We start from the raw sequence: 20,542 nt of genomic DNA on the forward strand, positions 1-20,542 counted from the left end.
GGGCGGGGGACGCGCCGTACTCGCTGGAGACGGCCTACGGCTACCGGCTGGACCTGGGCTTCCTGGGCTACGTGGAGGCCATCGAGAAGGGGCTGACGCTGCGCCGCGTGCCGGTGGGCCGCCGGCCGCACCGCGCCTCCTGGGCCGCCTCCGCCGAGGCCCTCGGCCCCCCGGCGCCCCCGGACCCCCGGGTGGAGCGGACGCTGCGGGGAGCCCGCCGGCGCCTGGAGGAGGAGGGGGTCCCGGCGGGGCTCCCGGCGACGGCGGGGGTCCCGGTGACGGTGGGCTCGCCGGGGGCCGCGCCGCTGCGGCTGGTGCGGGAGCAGATGGCGGCGGCGCTGGGGCGGCTGCGGGAGCTGGAGGAGCAGGTCCGGGCGCTGCCGGCGCTGCGCCGGCGCCTGGAGCGGCTGCAGGAGGAGAAGCGGCAGCTCCTCGACCGGCTCCGCCGCGACGGCGGCTGCGGCTGCGGCTGCGGCTGCGGCTGCGCCTCGCTCGACGGCAACGGGGACCCCGGCGGCTTCGGCGACGACGGCACCGACGTTGGCTCTGATGGTGGCACCAGCAGCAGCATCGCCTCCAGCATCGCCGGCTCCATCGCCAGCACCACCAGCAGCTCCGGCATCGGCTCCGGCATCACCATCCTCAGTGCCAACACCACCAGCAGCTCCGGCATCGGCTCCGGCACCGCCAGCTCCGTTGCTGGCTCCGGCATCGGCACCGGCATCGGCTCAAGCATCAGCAACGGCACCAGCAGCGGCTCCGGCATCACCGGCTCCATCGCCGGCACCGGCACCACCGTCCCCTTGCCCGGCGCCGGCTCCGGCACCGCCAGCGGCTCCGTCCCCGCCGTCCCCGTCCCCGCCGTGGCCGCGGTGCCGCGAGGCCGGCGGTCGGTGGGGGTGGGCACGGAGGGCGCGGGGGGCCCGGGGGGGCCGGGGGGGCCGGGCGGGGCCGGGGGGCTGCCGGGGCGCGTGGCGGTGCTGGAGCGGCAGCTGCGGCGGGCGCTGGGGGAGCTGCGGGAGGCCCGGGCCCGCCTGGCCCAGCGCCGTGAGTGGGGGGACACGGGGGGACACGGGGGGACGGGGGGGGGCATGGGGGGACACGGGGACACGGGAGGACATGTGGGGACATGGGGGGACATGGGGGGACGTGGGGACACGGGGACATGTGGGGACACAGGGGGACGTGGGGGGACACGGGGGGACGTGGGGACACGGGGACATGTGGGGACACAGGGGGACGTGGGGACACATGGGGGGACACGGGGGGACGGGGGGACATGGGGACATGTGGGGACACAGGGGGACATGGGGACATGGGGGGGACATGGGGGGACACAGGGACACGGGGGACACAGGGACATGGGGGGACACAGGGGGACGTGGGGACACAGGGGACATGGGGGGGACACGAGGAGACACAGGGACATGGGGACACAGGGACATGTGGGGACGTGGGGGGACACAGGGACATGGGGGGACGGGGGGACACGGGGGGACACGGGGGGACACGGGGGGACATGGGGACATGGGGGGACACAGGGGACACAGGGACATGTGGGGACGTGGGGGGACACAGGGACATGGGGGGACGGGGGGGGACACAGGGACATGGGGGGACGGGGGGACACAGGGACATGTGGGGACATGGGGGGACAGGGGGGGACAGGGGGGACACGGGGACACGGGGGGACACGGGGGGACACGGGGGGACAGGGGGACAGGGGGGACACGGGGACGGGGGGGGACATGGGGACGGGGGGGGACGTGGGGACATGGGAGGACATGTGGGGACATGGGGGGACGTGGGGGCATGGGGGGACGTGGGGACACGGGGACATGTGGGGACACAGGGGGACGTGGGGACACATGGGGGGACACGGGGGGACATGGGGACACGGGGGGACACAGGGGACACAGGGACATGTGGGGACGTGGGGGGACACAGGGACATGGGGGGACGGGGGGGGACAGGGGGACAGGGGGGGACACGGGGGGACATGGGGACATGGGGGACACGGGGACACGGGGGGACAGGGGGGACACGGGGACAGGGGGGGACATGGGGACGGGGGGGGACGTGGGGACGGGGTCCCCCCCCGCTCACCCCCCCGCGTCCCGCAGAGCCGCAGCCGGGGGAGGAGGCGCAGCAGCGGCGGCAGCAGCAGCAGGAGGAGGAGGAGGAGGAGGAGGATGGGGATGAAGGGCACGGCCGCCCCGGCGGGGGGGGCGGCGGCAGGTGGGGCCGGGGGGGCTGGGGGGACTGGGGGGAACCGGGGCCGGGGGGACTGGGGGGACTGGGGGGACTGGGGGGACTGGGGGGGACTGGGGGGGCCGGGGGGGCTGGGGGGACTGGGGGGAACCGGGGCCGGGGGGACTGGGGGGACTGGGGGGACTGGGGGGGACTGGGGGGGACTGGGGGGACTGGGGGGACTGGGGGGAACCGGGGCCGGGGGGACTGGGGGGACTGGGGGGACTGGGGGGAACCGGGGCTGGGGGGACTGGGGGGACTGGGACTGGGGGAACTGGGGGGGACTGGGGGGACTGGGGGAACTGGGGGGAACCGGGGCCGGGGGGACTGGGGGTGGCTGGGGGGACTGGGACTGGGGGGACTGGGGGGAACTGGGACTGGGGGGACTGGGGGTGGCTGGGGGGACTGGGAGGAACCGGGGCAACCGGAGCTGGGGGGACTGGGGGGACTGGGGCTACTGGGGGGACTGGGGGCGGCGGGGGGGGCGACGGAGCCATTGGGGGGAGCTGGGGCAACTGGGAGTGGGGGGAACTGGGGCAACTGGGAGTGGGGGGAGCTGGGGGTACTGGGGCGGGGGGAACTGGGGGCACTGGGGTCCCCGCGGGGTCCCTGGAGCCGCCCCTCCCCCAGGCCGGGCTCCAGCTCCTCGGACTCCAGCGACTACCAGGAGGCCGTGGAGGGGCCCCCCCCCCGCCCCCCGCCCCGGGTGAGGCCCCCCCCCCACGCGTGTGCGACGCACGGCGACCCCCCCCCACGCGCGTGCGACGCACGGCGACCCCCCACACACGTGTGCGATGCACGGCGACCCCCCTGCACACGCGTGTGCGATGCATGGCCCCCCCCCCGTGCATGCGACGCACGGCGACCCCCCTGCACACGCGTGTGCGATGCATGGCCCCCCCACGTGTGTGCAATGCACAGAGCCCCCCCCACACACGTGTGCGATGCACAGGACCCCCCGCACACGCGTGTGCGATGCATGGCCCCCCCCCACGTGTGCGTGCGACGCACGGGGACCCCCCCGCACACGCGTGTGCGATGCATGGCCCCCCCCACGTGTGCGTGCGACGCACGGGGACCCCCCCGCACACGCTGTGTGCGATGCATGGCCCCCCCCACGTGTGTGTGCGACACACGGGGACCCCCCCGCACACGCGTGTGCGACGCATGGCCCCCCCCCACGTGTGTGTGCGACACACGGGGACCCCCCCGCACACGCGTGTGCGATGCATGGCCCCCCCCCACGTGTGCGTGCGACGCACGGGGACCCCCCCGCACACGCGTGTGCGACGCGCGCAGCCCCTCACCCCCCCGCCGTGGCCGCCCCCGCAGCCGCCCCCAGGCCCCGCTGCCCCTCGGCGCGCCAGGACCCCGCGCCGCCGCCGCCGCTCCCCGTGACCTCGCCTGACGTCACCCGCCGCCGCCTGACGTCACCCGCCGCCGCCTGACCCCCCCGCCCCCCCTCCCCCCCAATAAAGCCGCCTGCAGCCACCGCGACCTCGGCGTGGGCCCGGCGTGGGGAGGGGGCCGGGAGCCGGGCAATAAATAGGGGTGTTATTGGCCGCGCCCCGGCACCGGCCCGGGCCGCGGCGTCGGCGCCGCTTCACAGTTTTGGTAAAAAAACCCGCGCGCAACCGCGCACAACCGCGCACAGCCACAGGCGACCACGCGCCACCACGCGCAACCGCGCGCGGTCACCGGGTACGGCCACGCGCACCGGCGTGCGGCCACGTACAACCGCGCACGGCCACGCACAACCACGCACGGCCACACACAACCGCGCACGGCCACGTACAACCGCGCACGGCCACGCACAACCGCGCACGGCCACGTTCAACCGCGCATGGCCACGTTCAACCGCGCACGGCCACGCACAACCGCGTACGGCCACGCACAACCGCGCACAGCCACGCACGATGGGGTTAAGGCTCGCACAGCTGCGTACAGCTGCACACAACCACGCACAACCACACACAACCGCGTACAACCATCACGTACAGCCTCACGCACCTGCGTACAGCCGCGCACAACCGCGCACAACCACGCACAGCCGGGGAAGGCTCGCACAGCCGCACACAACCGCACACAGCCACGCGCGGCCGGGGAAGGCTCGCACAGCCGCGCACAGCCGCGCACAACCGCGCACAACCACGCGCGGCCACGCGCACCTGCGTACGGCCGCGCGCAGCCACCGCGTACGGCCCCGCGCGCGCGGCACAGCCGGCCGGGGTCAGGCACGGCCGCAGGGCCGCCCCCCCCCGGTGCCGCCATTCCCGGCGAGGGTCCCGCCGCGGCGCCCGGGGGTCCCGGCGGGGTGCGGGCTCCGGCCGCCTCCGGGGGGGCTGGGGGGGGGGCAGCCCCCCGCCGCCTCAGGCCACGTCGTCCTCCAGGCTGACGGCCTGGCGCTGGGGAGGGGATCAGTGGGGCCGGGGGGGCACAGCCCCCGCCGTGGGGCAGCTGAGCCCCCCCACCCCCCGCGGGGTGCCCCCGCCCCCCGCTCACCGTGGGGCAGCTGAGCCCCCCCGCCCCCCGCCCGCCGTGGGGTGCCCCCCGCCCCCGCTCACCGTGGGGTAGCTGAGCCCCCCCGCCCCCCGCCCGCCGTGGGGTGCCCCCGCCCCCGCTCACCGTGGGGTAGCTGAGCCCCCCCGCCCCCCGCCTGCCGTGGGGTGCCCCCCGCCCCCGCTCACCGTGGGGTAGCTGAAGCCCCCCTGCCCCCGGCCCAGGGGCTCCTCGTCCTCGGTGGTTTTCTGGTAGACGGGGTTGTCGAAGTTGATGCTGTTGGTGCTGCGCCGGCGCCAGCTGCGCCAGAGCCCGCGGGCGCCGAAGGCCGCCAGGATGAGGAGCACTGGGGGGGCAAGGAGGGGGTCGGGGCGGGGACCCCGGCGCTGGGCACCCCCCGACGGGACGCCCCCGTGCCGGCACCCCCGCAGCAGGAGCCCCACTTTTGGGACCCCCATTCCAGGACCCCCCCCATGCTGGGACCCCCATGCTGGCACTCCCCACGCCAGGCCCCCGCCCCCCTTTGGGGACCCCCCCCCCCCTTTAGCCCACCTCCCTGCCGGGACCCCCGACCTACCCAGGGGCAGGACGACCGCGAGCGCCGTCGGGCCCGGCCTGCTCCCCACGTGCCCCACGGAGTCACCGCTGCCGCCTGGGAAAGGGGAGAGGCGGCCGTCAGCCCCGAGCCGTGGGGCTGAGCCGTGGGGCTGGGCCGTGGGGCTGGGCCGTAGGGCTCGGATGTGGGGCTGAGCCATGGGGCTGGGCCATGGGGCTGGGCTGTGGGGCTGGGCCGTGGGGCTGGGCCGTAGGGCTTGGATGTGGGGCTGAGCCGTGGGCTGGGCCGTGGGGCTCGGATGTGGGGCTGAGCCATGGGGCTGGGCTGTGGGGCTGGGCTGTGGGGCTGAGCCGTGGGGCTGGGCCGTAGGGCTCGGATGGGGGGCTGAGCCGTGGGGCTGGGCTGTGGGGCTGGGAATTGGGAAGGGGCCAAGCCATGGGGCTGGGCTGTGGGGCTGGGCTGTGGGGCTGGGATGCGGGGCTGGGATGTGGGGCTGAGCCATGGGGCTGGGCTGTGGGGCTGAGCCGTGGGGCTGGGCTGTGGGGCTGGGATGCGGGGCTGAGCCATGGGGCTGGGCTGTGGGGCTGAGCCGTGGGGCTGGGAATTGGGAAGGGGCCAAGCCATGGGGCTGGGCCATGGGGCTGGGCCATGGGGCGGGGATGTGGGGCAGGGGTGTGAGGAGGGGCCGTGGGGCTGAGCCGTGGGGCTGGTACCTGTCGTGCCGTTGCTGGAGGTGGTGGTGCCGGCGGTGGTGCCGGTGGTGCCGGCGGTGGGGCCAGCGGTGCCGGCGGTGCCGCTGCGGGCGGTGGGGGGGCCCGGGGGCGCCCCGGGGCTGGGGGGGGCCCGGCCGGGCGTCGGGGGGTGCGGGGCGGCTGGGGGGGAGCCGGGGGCCGCGTCGTCCGTCGGGGCTGGGGCCGAGGGGTCTGGGGGGGGGGGGGGAGAGTGAGCGGGGCTGGGGGGGGCTGCGAGATGGGGGGGTGCGGGGGGGTGCGGGGGGCTGGGGGCGCGGGGGGGGCTGGGGGTCTGTTGGTGCAGGGTGGGGGTCTGGGGGTGCAGGGTGGGGGTCTGGGATGCAGGGTGGGGGTCCGGGGGTGCGGGGAGGGGGGTGCTGGGGGTCTGGGGGTGCAGGGTGGGGGGTGCTGGGGGTCTGGGGGTGCAGGGTGGGGGTCTGGGGTGCAGGGTGGGGGTCCAGGGGTGCAGGATGGGGGGTGCAGGGGGTCTGGGGGTGCAGGGTGGGGGTCTGTTGGTGCAGGGTGGGGGTCCAGGGGTGCAGGGGGTCCAGGGGTGCAGGGTGGGGGGTGCTGGGGGTCTGGGGGTGCAGGGTCTGGGGGTCTGTTGGTGCAGGGTGGGGGTCTGGGGTGCAGGGTGGGGGTCCAGGGGGTCCAGGGGTGCAGGGTGGGGGGTGCAGGGGGTCTGTTGGTGCAGGGGGGGGGTGCAGGGGGGGTGCAGGGGGGGGGTGTGGGGTGCGGGGTGGGGGTGCGGGGTGCGCGGTGTGGGGTGGGGGTACAGGGGGGGTGCGGGGTGGGGGTGCGGGGTGCAGGGGGGGTGGGGGTGCGGGGGGGGTGGGGGGTACCTGGCAGGCAGGCGCGGCCGTCGGGCGCCAGGCGCTGGCCGTCGGGGCAGGCGCAGGTGTAGCGGGGGGCGCGGGGGCCCAGCCGCGGCGCGGGGAGGCAGAGGAAGGCGCAGCCCCCGTTGGCCTCGGAGCAGCCGTCCTCACCTGGGGGAGGGGGGGGCCGGGGTGGGAGCGGGAACGGGAACGGGATGGGGTGGGAATGGGATGGGGGGGGGTGGGAACGGGGATGGGGACGGGAGGGGGATGGGGACATGGGGACGGGATGGCGATGGGATGGGATAGGAATGGGAACGGGATGGGGATGGGATGGGATGGGATGGGATGGGGACAGGATGGGGATGGGAACGGGGATGGAATGGGAATGGGATGGGGGGGGGATGGGAACGGGGATGGGGAAGGGAGGGGGATGGGGACGGGATGGGGTGGGGTGGGGAAGGGGAAGGGATGGGAATGGGAAAAGGAATGGGGGTGGGAATGGGAACAGGATGGGGATGGGAACGGGGATGGGAATGGGATGGGGATGGGATGGGGAAGGCATGGGAATGGGAACGGGATGGGGATGGGAACGGGATGGGGTGGGAATGAGAACGGGATGGGGACAGACAGACACAGGGACAGAGGGATGCAGGGACAGAGGGCCAGGACACGGGCCGGTGAGATGAGGGCCGGGGGGCCGGGAGGCCGGGACAGGAGGCTGGGAGGCCGGGACAGGAGGACAGGAGGCCGGGAGGACAGGAGGACGGGAGGATGGAAGGACAGGAGGCCGGGATGCCAGGACAGGAGGACAGGAGGACGGAAGGACGGGAGGCCGGGAGGACGGGAGGACAGGAGGACAGGAGGCCGGGAGGACGGGAGGACGGGAGGACGGAAGGACAGGAGGCCGGGAGGACAGGAGGCCAGGCCGGGAGGACAGGAGGCCAGGACAGGAGGACAGAAGGACGGAAGGACAGGAGGCCGGGAGGACGGAAGGACAGGAGGACGGAAGGACAGGAGGCCGGGAGGCCAGGACAGGAGGACGGGAGGACAGGAGGCCGGGAGGACAGGACAGAAGGACGGAAGGACAGGAGGCCGGGAGGACAGGACAGAAGGACGGGAGGACAGGAGGCCAGGACAGGAGGACAGGAGGACGGAAGGACAGGAGGCCGGGAGGCCGGGGGTACCTGGGGGCTGGCGGAGCGGGTGGAGCAGGACGAGGTCCTCGGGGGAGAAGAGGTCCTGGGCCACCCTGCGGAGGTCGGCGCCGGTCCGGCGGTTGGCGCTGAAGATGGCCTCGCTCAGGACGTCGCTCCAGAAGACGGTGTCCTGCGGGGAGCGGGGGTTGGGGCCGGCGCGGGGACGGGGGCGCGGGGGCGCGGGGGCGGCGGGGGGGGCTCACCTCGAAGACGGTGACGGCGAAGGGGTGGGCGAGCACCCGGGGGTCGGCCAGGACGGTGCGGCGGTGGCCCCCGTCCACGTCCACGCTGGAGAGCGCGTGGAGCCGCGAGTCCACCCAGTACAGGCGCTGGGAGGGCAGGTCTGCGGGGGGGCGTCAGCCGGCGCCGGCGGGGCGGGGGCGCGGGGGGACACGGGGGGACACGGGGGGACACGGGGGACACGGGGGACATGGGGACATGGGGGGACATGGGGGGACATGGGGACATGGGGGGACATGGGGACACCGGGACATGGGGACACAGGGGGACATGGGGACACCGGGACATGGGGACACAGGGGGACATGGGGACACGGGGACATGGGGACACAGGGGGACACGGGGGGACACAGGGACATGGGGACACAGGGACATGGGGGGACATGGGGACACGGGGGGGACACGGGGACACGGGGACATGGGGACACACGGGGACATGGGGACACAGGGGGACACGGGGACACGGGGGGGACACGGGGACACAGGGGGACACGGGGGGACACAGGGACATGGGGACACAGGGGGACACGGGGGGGACACGGGGGGACACAGGGACATGGGGACACAGGGGGACACGGGGACACGGGGGGGACACGGGGACACAGGGGGACACGGGGGGACACAGGGACATGGGGACACAGGGGGACACGGGGACACGGGGGGGACACGGGGACACAGGGGGACACGGGGGGACAGAGGGACATGGGGACACAGGGACATGGGGGGACATGGGGACACGGGGGGGACACGGGGACACGGGGACATGGGGACATGGGGACACATGGGGACACGGGGGAACATGGGGACACAGGGACATGGGGACACACGGGGACATGGGGACACAGGGGGACACGGGGACACGGGGGGGACACGGGGACACAGGGGGACACGGGGGGACACGGGGACACGGGGACATGGTGGGATATGAGGGGACACGGGGACACGGGGACGGGGACACGCGAGGACACGCAGGGATGGGGACTGGGATGAGGATGGGGACACGCGAGGATGGGGATGGGGACAGGGACACGGGGGGACACGCAGGGATGGGGACTGGGATGGGGACAGGAACAGGGACTGGGACCAGTATGGGGACTGGCAGGGACCAGGGCAGGGATGGGGAGGGGGCCAGGGATGGGGACTGGGACGGGACTGGGATGGGGACTGGGATGGGGATGGGGACAGGGACAGGGATGGGGACTGGGATGGGGACTGGGAGGGGACGGGGATGGGGACTGGGATGGGGATGGGGACAGGGATGGGGACTGGGATGGGGACGGGGATGGGGACTGGGATGGGGACTGGGATGGGACTGGGACGGGACTGGGATGGGGACTGGGATGGGGACTGGGACGGGACTGGGATGGGGACTGGGAGGGGACGGGGATGGGGACTGGGAGCAGGACCGGGGCCAGGGACGGGAATGGATGGGGACGGGGACGGGGCGGGGGCGGGGGCGGGGGCGGGGCGCCGCTCACCCAGCGTGATGCCGTTGGGCCACTCGACGCCCTCGGTCACCAGCGGGAACTGGTCGGCGCCGTTGAGGCCGCCCTTGGCGATCTTGGCGTTGGCTCCCCAGTCCGTCCAGTACATGTAACTGGGAGGAGGCAGAGCCGGACCCCGTCACCCCCGTCCCCGCCCGGCGTCCCCACGTCCTCCCCCCCCCGTGTCCCCCCCGTCCCCGTACCCGTGCAGCGGGTCCACGGCGATGGCGCGGGGCTTGGCCCCCGGCTCCCGCACCAGCGTCCTGCGCCGCGCGCCGCCGGCGTCGGCCACCGAGACGGTGCCGAGCCGCGAGTCCGTCCAGTAGATGTTGTGGTGGACCCAGTCCAGGGCGACGCCGTCCGGCGCCCCCAGCCCCGTCCCGATGACGGTGACGTGCTGGCTGCCGTCCGCCGCGCCGGCCAGCGGCGACCTGCCGGGACGGGGGGGGTTACGGCGGCGGCGGGGACGCCGGGGGGCGCGGGGGGCGGCGGGGGGCCCTCACCGGTAGATCTTCCGCTGGGTGAGGTCGGCCCAGTAGACGGTGCCGGCGGCCATGTCGGCGTCCAGGGCCCCGGCGTGCTTGAGGGGGCCCAGCAGGCGCCGGTACTCGCCGCCGTCCAGCGCCAGGCGCCGGATCTCGTGCCGGTTGGTGAAGAGGAGGGCGGCGGGGGGACCTGGGGGGGGGGGGGGGGGCAGGCGCTGCACCCCGCTGCCGGACCCCGACCCCTGCACCCCCGACCCCACCTGCACCCCCAAACCCGCGCCCCCAAACCCGCACCGGGTACGGGGGGGGCTGGGGGGGCAAGGGGAGGAACTGGGGGGCAAGGGGGGAGGAACTGGGGGGCAAATGGGGAGGAACTGGGGGGGCAAGGGGGGAGGAATTGGGGGGCAAATGGGGAGGAACTGGGGGGCAAGGGGGGAGGGGATGGGGGTGCAGGGGTGCGGGGGTGCGGGAATTGGGGGGACGATGGGGGGTGCAAACGGGGAGGGGCTGGGGGCAAGGGGATGGGGGTGCAGGGGGAGGAATCGGGGTGCAAAGGGGCGAGGACGGGGGGGCGGGGGGAGGAAGCGGGGTGCAAAGGGGCGAGGACGGGGGGGCGGGGGGAGGAAGCGGGGTGCAAAGGGGCGAGGACGGGGGTGCAGGGATGCAGAATCGGGGTGCAAAGGGGCGAGGACGGGGGTGCGGGGGGAGGAAGCGGGGTGCAAAGGGGTGAGGACGGGGGGGCGGGGGGAGGAAGCGGGGTGCAAAGGGGCGAGGACGGGGGTGCGGGGATGCAGGAAGCGGGGTGCAAAGGGGCGAGGACGGGGGGGCGGGGGGAGGAAGCGGGGTGCAAAGGGGCGAGGACGGGGGGGCGGGGGGAGGAAGCGGGGTGCAAAGGGGCGAGGACGGGGGGGCGGGGGGAGGAAGCGGGGTGCAAAGGGGCGAGGACGGGGGGCGGGGGAGCGGGGGCGGGGGCACGCACCGGGGGCGCGGCAGGCGCGGCTGCGGGGGTCCGCCCGGTACCCCGCCTCGCACTCGCACTCGTAGCTGCCGGGGAGGTTGCGGCAGCGCTGGCTGCAGCTGCGGGGGTCCCGGCACTCGTCGATGTCTGGGGGGGCACGGGGGGGGGTCAGGGGGGTCCCCGGGGGGGGTTGGGGTGTCCCTGGGGTTCAGGGGGGGCCCTGGGGGGTCAGGGGATCCCTGGGGAGGTCAGGGGGGTCCCTGGGGGTCACGGGGGTCCCCATGAGGGGCCAGGGGAGTCCTGGGGGGCCAGGGGGGTCCCCATGGGGGGCCGGGGGGGTCCCTGGGGAGGTCAGGGGGGGCCCTGGGGGGCCAGGGGGGTCCCCATGGGGGGCCGGGGGGGTCCCTGGGGAGGTCAGGGGGGGCCCTGGGGTTCAGAGGGGTCCCCATGGGGGGCCGGGGGGGTCCTGGGGGGCCAGGGGGTCCCCATGGGGGGCTGGGGGGGTCCTGGGGTTCAGAGGGGTCCCCATGGGGGGCCGGGGGGTCCCTGGGGGATCAGGGGGGCCCTGGGGGGTCCCTCGGGGGTCCAGGGGGTCCCATGGGGGGCTCAGGAGGTTCCTGGGGGGTTTGGGGGGGTCCCTGGGGAGGTCGGGGATCCCATGGGGGGCTCAGGAGGCTTTCGGGGGGCCCGGGGGGGCCCTGGGGAGGTCGGGGGGGTCCCAGCACTCATTGATGTCTGCGGGAGGGGGTCAGGGGTCCGGGGGAGGAGTGGGGGGTCCCATGGCGGGGTTGGGGGGCCCTGGGGGGATCAGGGGGGCCGGGGGGGGCCGGGGGGGCCCCGGGGGCAGCACCCACCCTCGCAGGTCCTCCCGTCGGGGCCCAGGCTGAAGCCCTGGGGGCAGAGGCACCGGTAGCCCAGGCGCAGGTCGCGGCAGACGTGGGAGCAGCCGCCGCCGCCGTCCAGGCACTCGTTCACCCCTGGGGGGGCGGGGGCGTTGGGGGGGCCCGGGCACCGGGCAGAGCCCCCAGCCCCCCTGGGGGGGGGGGGGGGGGGGGGGCTGGGGGGGTTTGGGGGGGCTGGGGGGGGGTTGGGGGAGGTTTTGGGGGTTAGGGGGGGTCTGGGGGGTTGGGGAGGTTTTGGGGGAGGTTGGGGGGTCTGGGGGGGTGGGGGGATTTGGGGAGGTTTGGGGAGGTTTTGGGGGGCTTAGGGGGGGTCTGGGGGGGGTCTGGGGGGGTTGGGGACGTTTTGGAGGGGTTCGGGGGGGTCTGAGGGGGTTGGGGGAGGTCTAGGGGGGTCTGGGGGGGTTTTGGGGGTCTGGGGGAGGTTGGGGAGGTTTTGGGGGTTAGGGGGGGTCTGGGGGGGTGGGGGGATTTGGGGGAGGTTGGGGGGGTCTGGGGGGAAGTTGGGGGGGTTTGGGGGACCCTGGGGGGGGCTTGGGGGGTTAGGGGGGGTCTGGGGGGGGTGTGGAGGTTTTGGGGAGGTTTGGGGAGGTTCTCGGGGTTTGGGGAGGTTTGGGGGGTCTGGGGGGGGGTTGGAGGCGTTTTGGGGACCCTGGGGGGGGCTTGGTGGGGTTAGGGGGGTCTGGGGGGGGGTTGGGGAGGTTTGGGGGTCCCGGCCGTACCGCACTCCTTGATGGGCTCGTCGGTCCAGTCCCGGCAGTCGCGGTGCCGGTCGCAGACCCGCTCCATGGGGATGCACTCGCCCGAGCGGCACTTGAACTCGTGGGGGCTGTCGCAGGCCGTCACTGGGGGGGGGGAGCGGGAGGTCAGCCCCCCCCCGCACCCCCAAACCCCGCGTCCCGCCCGCGGCATCCCCCCGGCGGCTACCGTTGTGGCATCCCTCCTCATCGCTGCCATCGGCGCAGTCGGCCTCGCCGTCGCACTGCCGGACCCCCAGCACGCAGCGCCCGTCCCGGCACTGGAACTGGTCGGGGCGACACGTGGTGACGGCGTCTGCGGGGGGCGGGGGGAAAGCGGGGGGGTCAGGGGGTGCCGGAGCCGAACCGGAGCGTCGCGACCCCCCCCAGCCGGAGCGTCCCGGCGTCACCCACCGCATCCCTCCTCGTCGGAGCGGTCCCGGCAGTCGGGGCTGCCGTCGCAGCGCCAGCGCCGGTGGATGCACTCGCCGGAGCCGCAGGCGAACTGGAGCGGGGGGCAGTGGCGGGGGGGCCGGGGGGGGCCGCAGCTCCGGGGCCACTCGTCGGAGCCGTCGGCGCAGTCGGGGTCGCCGTCGCAGGCCCAGAGGCGGGGGATGCAGCTGGAGTCGTTGCAGCGGAAGGCGTGGGGGCCGCAGGGCGCGGGCGGGGGGCAGCCGGCCTCGTCCGCCCCGTCCTCGCAGTCGCGGTCGCCGTCGCAGGCGAAGGCGCGCGAGACGCAGGCCCCGCTGCCGCAGCGCAGCTGGTCCTCGGCGCAGGCGCGGGGGGCTGCGGCGGAGACCCCGGCCCGGTCAGCGGCGGGGGGCAGCCCCGAGCCCCTCCTCCCCCCGCTTCTGCCCCCGGCACTCACGGCAGTCCTGCTCGTCGGAGCCGTTCTCGCAGTCGCGGTGCCCGTCGCAGCGCCAGGACGCCGGCACGCACCGGCTCCGGCGGCCGCCGCAGCTGAACTCGCTCGGGGAGCAGGAGAGGGAGCCTGGGGGGAGAGGGAGGGGATGGCACCGCGGGGACGGCGCGGCACACGGCGGCGCGGCCCGCGGCCGCATGGCGCGGCGCGTCCCGGCACGCGGGCGCGCCGCGGCGTGGCACGGCAGACGGCGGAGGGCCCAGGGCGCGGCGCGGCACTCACGGCAGGTCTCCGGCGTCTCGTCGGAGCCGTCCTGGCAGTCGGCGTTGCCGTTGCAGGCCCAGGCGCCGGCGATGCAGGAGCCGTCCCCGCAGCGGAACTCGCTCCGGCCGCACTCCTCGGCGCCTGCCGGCAGCGGGGGCTCAGCGGCCGCCCCCCGGCCCCGCGCCGCAGCCCCCCACCCCTCCGGGGGCGCAGCCGCCGCCGCCGGCGTTTTCACGGCGAAGCCCACAAATTTGGCGGCGCGGCCCCCCCGAAGCAGAGGGGAACCCCCCCGCCGCTGGCAGCGGGGGCGGCCGGGGCGGGCTCGGGCGCGTCGCCGGCGCGGTTGGACTTTGCCGTGGGAGGGTTGTTTGTGCCGGGGCCGGGGTCGGGGTGACCCGCGGTGCCCTTCACCCCCCCCCGGCGCCCCCCGACCCCCGTGGGGCCCGGCCCGGCCGGGGGGAGCGAGCCCAGGCCCGGGGGCTCGGGGCAAATCTGGGGGGGCCCAGCCCGGCCCGGGGGGGGGGGGGGGGGGTCGGGCCTGGGGGGGGCCCGGGGGTGCGGCCCGGGGGTGCGGCCCGTTCCCGGGGGGGTCCCAGCCCCGGGGGTCCCATCCTGGGGGTCCAGGCCCATGGGGGGGGGGGCTCAGGCCCCTCTCGGGGTCCCAGGCCCCTCCCGGGGGGCTCCGTCCCGGGGGGCTCCGTCCCGGGGTCCCAGGCCCAGGCCCCTCCCGGGGGGCTCCGTCCCGGGGGCCCAGGCCCCTCCCGGGGGGCTCCGTCCCGGGGGGCTCCGTCCCGGGGGGCTCCGTCCCGGGGGTCCCAGGCCCCTCCCGGGGGGCTCCGTCCCGGGGGGCTCCGTCCCGGGGGCCCAGCCCCGGGCCCAGCCCCGTCCCGGATCGGGCCCCTCCTTGAGGGGGGGCCCCCAGGGTTTCCGAGAGGGCGGGGCCGTGCCTCGCCCTCCTCGCGCGCCGCGCTCCCATTGGCTACCGGGGTTTAACCCCGCCGGGTGGCCAGTCCGTTCCTCCGCCAATGGGAAACGCGTCCGCCGCTGGGCGGGGCGGGGCGCGGGCGGTGATTGGTCCCTCCCGGGGCGAGGGGGCGGGGCCGCGACGCCTTTCCCCGCCCACCGTCCCCTCAGCGCGGCGGCCATGGCGGCGGCGGCGGCGGCGACCCCGGCCCGGCGGCAGCGGCGGGGGTGGGGGGGGGCCCGGAGCCTGCGCTCCCCCCTCGCTTTCCCCGCCGGGAGACGGAGCCCGAGGCGCGGCCCGGAGCCCGGGAGAGGCCGGCGGGGAGCGGGGGCCGCGGCTTGGGAGGGCAGGTCCCGGTATGGGGGGGGGCAGGCCCCGGTTTGGGGGGGTGAAGCCCCGGTTTGGGGGGGACCAGGCCCCGGTAGGGGGGGGGACCAGGCCCCGGGTTGGGGGTGAAGCCCCGGTTTAGGGGGGTGAGGCCCCGGTGTGGGGGCTCAGACACCGGTTTAGAGGGGTCAGGCCCCGGGTTGGGGGTGAAGCCCCCGTTTGGGGGGGGGGGGCAGCCCCCGGTTTGGGGGGGTGAAGCCCCGGTTTGGGGGGGGCAGCCCCCGGTTTGGGGGGGGGGTGAAGCCCCCGGTTTGGGGGGGGGTGAAGCCCCGGTTTGGGGGGGGTGAAGCCCCGGTTTAGGCGGGGCAGCTCCCGGTTTAGGGGCGTCAGGCCCCAGTTTAGGGGGGCCCAAGCCCCGGTGGGCCCGGTCCCGCCCCTTCCCCCCCCCCCCCCGGTCCCCCCGTTCCCCCCCCGTCGGGGGGTCCCGCCCCCGGTGCCCCCTCACCTGCGCCCGGTGCCGCCGCCAGCGCCAGCAGCAGGAGCCGAAGAAGCCGGAGCGGGAGCGCGGGGGGCGGCCGCCGGCCCAGGCCTCATCCCGCCGCCCGCCATGTGCCGCCCTGGCCCCGCTCGGCGACCCCGGGGCGGCGGCCGGACCCCGAGAGCGGGCGGTGGGGAGGCGCCGGGGCGAGTGGCGGCGGCGGCGGCGAGGCCCCATTTCAATGGGCAGCGCGGGGGTGGGGTTTAGCGTGGGGTGATTTTTCAAAACTGCTCCACATCACGAGAGGAGGTGGAGCGGCCACCGGCGCCGGACGGCCGCCGCGCTCGGCTCGGCCCCCGGGCGGACGGAGGGACGGACGGACGGCGGGCCCCGGTTCCTGCCCCGCAGCCCCCGGCCTTTAAAGGGTTTCCAACCATTTGGCGCTCAATTTTGTGGTTTTTCCGGCACGGGCGGGGAACGGCGGCCGCCGGCACCGCGGCCCTGCCGGCGGTCGCCCCCAGAGCCGGGGTGACCCCAGGGGGGTCCGGGACCCCCAACCCTCCCCTCCCAAGGCGCCGCCGTCTCCCCTGAACGGCGTGGGGAGCGGCGACGCCGCGATTCACCGGGTGCCGCGGAGGCCAAGGGCGAGCAGAGACCCCACGGAGGCAGCCGCGCTCCCGGCGGTTTTCGTTTATTACTGCTCAAAATCCAGTGACATCGACGGGGGCGGCCGGCGCCGCGCTCCCCTCACCGCGCTCCTTCCCGGCGGCGCGAGGAGCGCGCGGCCGTGGCTCAAACCGAGGGCGTCCGCCGGTTAACGCCGCGCCGGAGGCCGGAGGTGCCGGGAGGGGGGGGTCCTAGAGCTGGCGGCAGCATAAATAGGGAGGCGGCTTTGTACAGTTGGGGGGGCCGGGGCGGCGGCGCTGCCGCCCGGCGGAGCTACGGGGAGGCGGGGGGACGGCGGCGGCGCCGCGCAACGGGGGCTCAGTCTTCTTCGGTGCCGCTGCCGGAGCGATCCTGCGGGGAGGGAGGAGAGGTCAGGGGGGGCGGGAGCGGGGGGGGGGGGCAGGAGGGAGGGATTGGGGGGCAGGAGGAGGGGATTTGGGGGGCAGGAGGAGGAGCAGAGGGGATTTGGGGGGCAGGAGGAGGGGATTGGGGGGCAGGAGGAGGAGCAGAGGGGATTGGGGGGGCAGGAGGGAGGGATTGGGGGGCAGGAGGGAGGGATGGGGGGGCAGGAGGAGGAGCAGAGGGGATTGGGGGGGCAGGAGGGAGGGATGGGGGGGCAGGAGGAGGAGCAGAGGGGATTGGGGGGCAGGAGGGAGGGATGGGGGGGCAGGAGGAGGAGCAGAGGGGATTGGGGGGGCAGGAGGGAGGGATTGGGGGGCAGGAGGGAGGAAAGGGGCACAAAGAAGGAAGGGGAAGATTTAGGGGGCAGGAGGAGGGGATTTGGGGGGCAGGAGGAGGAGCAGAGGGGATTGGGGGGCAGGAGGAGGGGATTGGGGGGCAGGAGGAGGAGCAGAGGGGATTTGGGGGGCAGGATGCAGGACAGAAAAGTGTAAGGGCAGGAGGAGGAAGCGGGGGGCAGGAAGCAGGAGGAAAGGGGCAGGAAGAAGGGATTTGGGGGGCAGGAGGAGGGGATTGGGGGGGCAGGAGGAGGGGATTGGGGGGCAGGAGGAGGGAAGGGGAAGGTTTGGGGGGCGGGAAGAAGGAAGGAGAGAGGGGACTTGGGGGGCAGGAGGAAGGGAGCTGGGGGCACAAAGAAGGAAGGGGAAGTTTGGGGGGCAGGAGGAGGAAGGGCAGAGGGGATTGGGGGGCAGGAGGAAGAGGAAGGTTTGGGGAGCAGGAGGAAGGGATTTGGGGGGCAGGAGGAGGAAGGGCAGAGGGGATTGGGGGCAGGAGGAAGGGATGTGGGGGGCAGGAGGAAGAGGAAGGTTTGGGGGGCAGGAGGAAGGGATTTGGGAGCAGGAGGAGGAAGGACAGAGGGGATTGGGGGGCAGGAGGAAGAGGAAGGTTTGGGGGGCAGGGGGAGGAAGGGCAGAGGGGATTGGGGGCAGAAGAAAGGGATGTGGGGGGCAGAAGGAAGAGGAAGGTTTGGGGGGCAGGAGGAGGAAGGGCAGAGGGGATTGGGGGACAGGAGGAGGAGGAAGGTTCGGGGAGCAGGAGGAGGAAGGACAGAAGGGATTGGGGGGCAGGAGGAAGAGGAAGGTTTGGGGGGCAGGAGGAGGAAGGGCAGAGGGGATTGGGGGGCAGAAGAAAGGGATGTGGGGGGCAGGAGGAAGAGGAAGGTTTGGGGAGCAGGAGGAAGGGATTTGGGAGCAGGAGGAGGAAGGGCAGAGGGGATTGGGGGCAGAAGAAAGGGATGTGGGGGGCAGGAGGAAGAGGAAGGTTTGGGGAGCAGGAGGAAGGGATTTGGGAGCAGGAAGAAGGAAGGACAGGGGAATTGGAGGGCAGGAGGAAGAGGAAGGTTGGGGGGGCAGGAGGAGGAAGAGGAAGGTTTGGGGGGGCAGGAGGAGGAAGAGGAAGGTTTGGGGGGGCAGGAGGAGGAAGAGGAAGGTTGGGGACGGGGGCCTCACCTCCTCCTGCTCCTCCTCGCTGTCGTCGTCGCTCACCACGGGCTTGGCGCGGGCGCCGCGGCTGGCGCGCCGGCGGCCCTTCAGCCGGTCCTGCGCCTTCTCCTTCCGCCCCAGCTTGATCTTCACCTTGACGGAGCGAGCTGCGGGGCGGGAGGGCGGGGCGTCACGGCGGCGCCGCGGACCCCCCGGCACCCCCCCGGCGGCCCCGCCGCCCCGAGCCCCCCGCGGCACTCACACTCGGATTCGGAGCCTTCCTCTTCTCCTTCCTCCTCCTCCTCGCTGTCCTCGCCCTCGCTCTCCTCCTCCTTCTCGATTTTCTGCCGGACGCTGGTGAAGACGGACTGCAGGACGATGGAGTCCTCGTAGATCTGGGGGGGCAGCGCCGCGGTGAGGGGGAGGCAGGAGCGGGCAGCGAGCGCCGCTGCCTGCCGGGCCTCCCGCCGCGCCGTGCCGCGCCGCGCCGTGCCGCGCCTTACCAGAGAGCCCTCCAGGTTGAAGGTCTGTGCGTTCTGGCACAGCAGCATGACGTCCTTCTCCAGGTCGTTCAGGCTCCGGTACTTGTGGTTGCGGATGCGCTCCTGCCGGGAGAAGGGAGACGGTTGAGGCTGCGGCCGCTCGCGGTGACGAGGGGGTTGGGTCCGCGCCCCCCGGCTCGCCCCGGCCACCCACGGGCACAATCCAGCCCAGCGCGGCCACCGTGCACCCGGGCGAGGGGCGGCGGCGGCGTCCCCGCGGCCACCGCCGACAGCGAGGGCCGACCGCGCCGGCACGGTGACGCGCGGCGAACGCGACCGCGGCGCGATTCGGGCGGCGTTACCTTGATTTTCTTGAAGTCGACGGGCTTGCGGATGAGCTCGTAGTACTCCGGCAGCTCCTTGCGGGAAGGCAGCTGGATGAAGACTTCGCTGAGCTGCCGTCCACTGCTGCTACAAGGAGAAACCGCGCGTCAAAGGCGAGCGCCCGGCAGCCGGCAGCGCCAGGAGGAGGAGCGTGCGTCCGTGTCCCGGCAGCGGAGAGGAGCCCGGAGCCGCCCCGAGAGGGGGCTGGGGGATTTAAGCAGCCGCTCCTCCGCGGGAAGCGCCGAACGCTGCGCCGCGGGCGCCTGAACGGCAAAGCGCGGCGCCGGGAACGCCCGGCAGCACCGGATGGAACAGCCCCGAGCGGACCGCGACCCACGGGACGAGCCGACGGTGACCGCCCCGTGCCGGGATGGCTGCCCCGAAAGGGCCGGGGCGAGTTGTGCGGCCGCGCCGGGCAGGAGCCAGGCCTCCGTTCACCGCGACGGCGGCAGAAGCGCCCTGCGCAGCCCCGTTAATTAACTCCCCGGTGGTTAACGAACCGTGGCGAAGCCGCCGGCCGGACGCGCGCGCGGCGCTCGGCCCCTTTGACCTTCCCAGCGCTCCGCAGATCCCGGCTGCGCCCGCGAGCCAGGAGCGGGTCGGCGGCCAGCCGAGAGCCGCAGGGATCGCACCGGCGGCGCTGCCGCTCCCGTTTGATTGTGGATTGATGGATCGATAGCTCTTGATATTTGAGAGACGGCAGCCGGCGCCGCGTGGCGGAGCTGGGCGCCCGCCCCCGCTTCCCTTACCTGTCCTTGTACTTGATGACGGCGTCCACGATCTTCTTCATTTTTTTGGTGAGGTTTGGCGGGTTTGGGGAGAGTTTCTCCGCCGGCGGCCGGCCGCGCTTCTTCTGCTTTTTGCTATCATCGTCCTTATCCCGGCTGCGGGTGCTGGTGGTGGGGGTGGCGGAGCCGACGTCCGTGTCCCGCTTGCGTTTACGGGAGGATTTTTTCTGGCGCACCTCCTCCTCGATCTCCTCCAGCGTGCCCTCCTCGATCGCCTGCCCAGGGGAGCAACACAGGATCCGCTAGCACGGAGGCTCCCGGCCGCCGCGGGGGGCTGCCGCGGGGGGCTTTGCGGCACCGCGCGCCGGGGGACGACCCCGCCGGGCTGCCGGCGTCGCCCGCTCAGCCAGGACCGGCTTAACCCCGCCGCCTCGGCACAGGGCGAGGGGCTCCCGCCAGCGCCCGGCAGCTTCCCCTGTGCCGCGAGCCCGCGGCGACGCCGCGCTTGCGAAGGCCGACGGGCCGGGGACGCGGCTCGGGGTCGGGTTTCCCGGAACGGAGGCTCTGCAGGGCCCCGCTCGAAGGCTTGGGGCGACCGTGAAGGTCCCTCGCCGAAGGGGCAACGGTGGGACGGGCAGAAAGCCGGGCCCCGGAG

General features: G+C 75.1%; 2 protein-coding genes and 1 long non-coding RNA gene across 3 annotated transcripts; all 3 read right to left on the bottom strand.

Annotated features, from left to right (window-relative positions):
* Positions 1 to 4,162: 4,162 nt before the first annotated feature.
* On the bottom strand, positions 4,163 to 5,404 carry LOC309604305. Its single transcript, XR_014230851.1, has 3 exons — positions 5,327 to 5,404; positions 4,938 to 5,095; positions 4,163 to 4,655 (listed from the first exon to the last, which is right to left on the bottom strand). It is a non-coding gene; the product is annotated as an uncharacterized lncRNA (long non-coding RNA).
* Positions 5,405 to 5,424: 20 nt separating this feature from the next.
* LOC309604302 (low-density lipoprotein receptor-like) lies at positions 5,425 to 15,984 on the bottom strand (the record flags this gene model as incomplete). The annotated part of the gene is made up of 16 exons (XM_082339242.1): positions 5,425 to 5,456; positions 6,019 to 6,228; positions 6,879 to 7,022; positions 8,039 to 8,180; positions 8,254 to 8,393; positions 9,768 to 9,886; positions 9,977 to 10,204; positions 10,277 to 10,448; positions 11,238 to 11,363; positions 12,071 to 12,193; positions 12,838 to 12,960; positions 13,043 to 13,168; positions 13,267 to 13,638; positions 13,721 to 13,843; positions 13,997 to 14,273; positions 15,775 to 15,984. 16 exons carry the CDS (start codon positions 15,982 to 15,984, stop codon positions 5,425 to 5,427), a joined length of 2,667 nt encoding a protein of 888 aa, XP_082195368.1.
* Positions 15,985 to 16,433: 449 nt separating this feature from the next.
* LOC309604303 (transcription activator BRG1-like) lies at positions 16,434 to 20,162 on the bottom strand (the record flags this gene model as incomplete). Its single annotated transcript, XM_082339243.1, has 6 exons — positions 16,434 to 16,764; positions 18,321 to 18,460; positions 18,556 to 18,688; positions 18,797 to 18,898; positions 19,138 to 19,246; positions 19,909 to 20,162. Coding segments are annotated over 6 exons (771 nt in total), but the record flags the coding sequence as incomplete, so codon positions are not given.
* Positions 20,163 to 20,542: the final 380 nt, after the last annotated feature.

Source organism: Platalea leucorodia (genome assembly GCF_965183815.1).
Source record: "Platalea leucorodia genome assembly, contig: HAP1_HAP1_SCAFFOLD_619, whole genome shotgun sequence".
Classification (NCBI taxonomy): Eukaryota; Metazoa; Chordata; class Aves; order Pelecaniformes; family Threskiornithidae; genus Platalea; species Platalea leucorodia.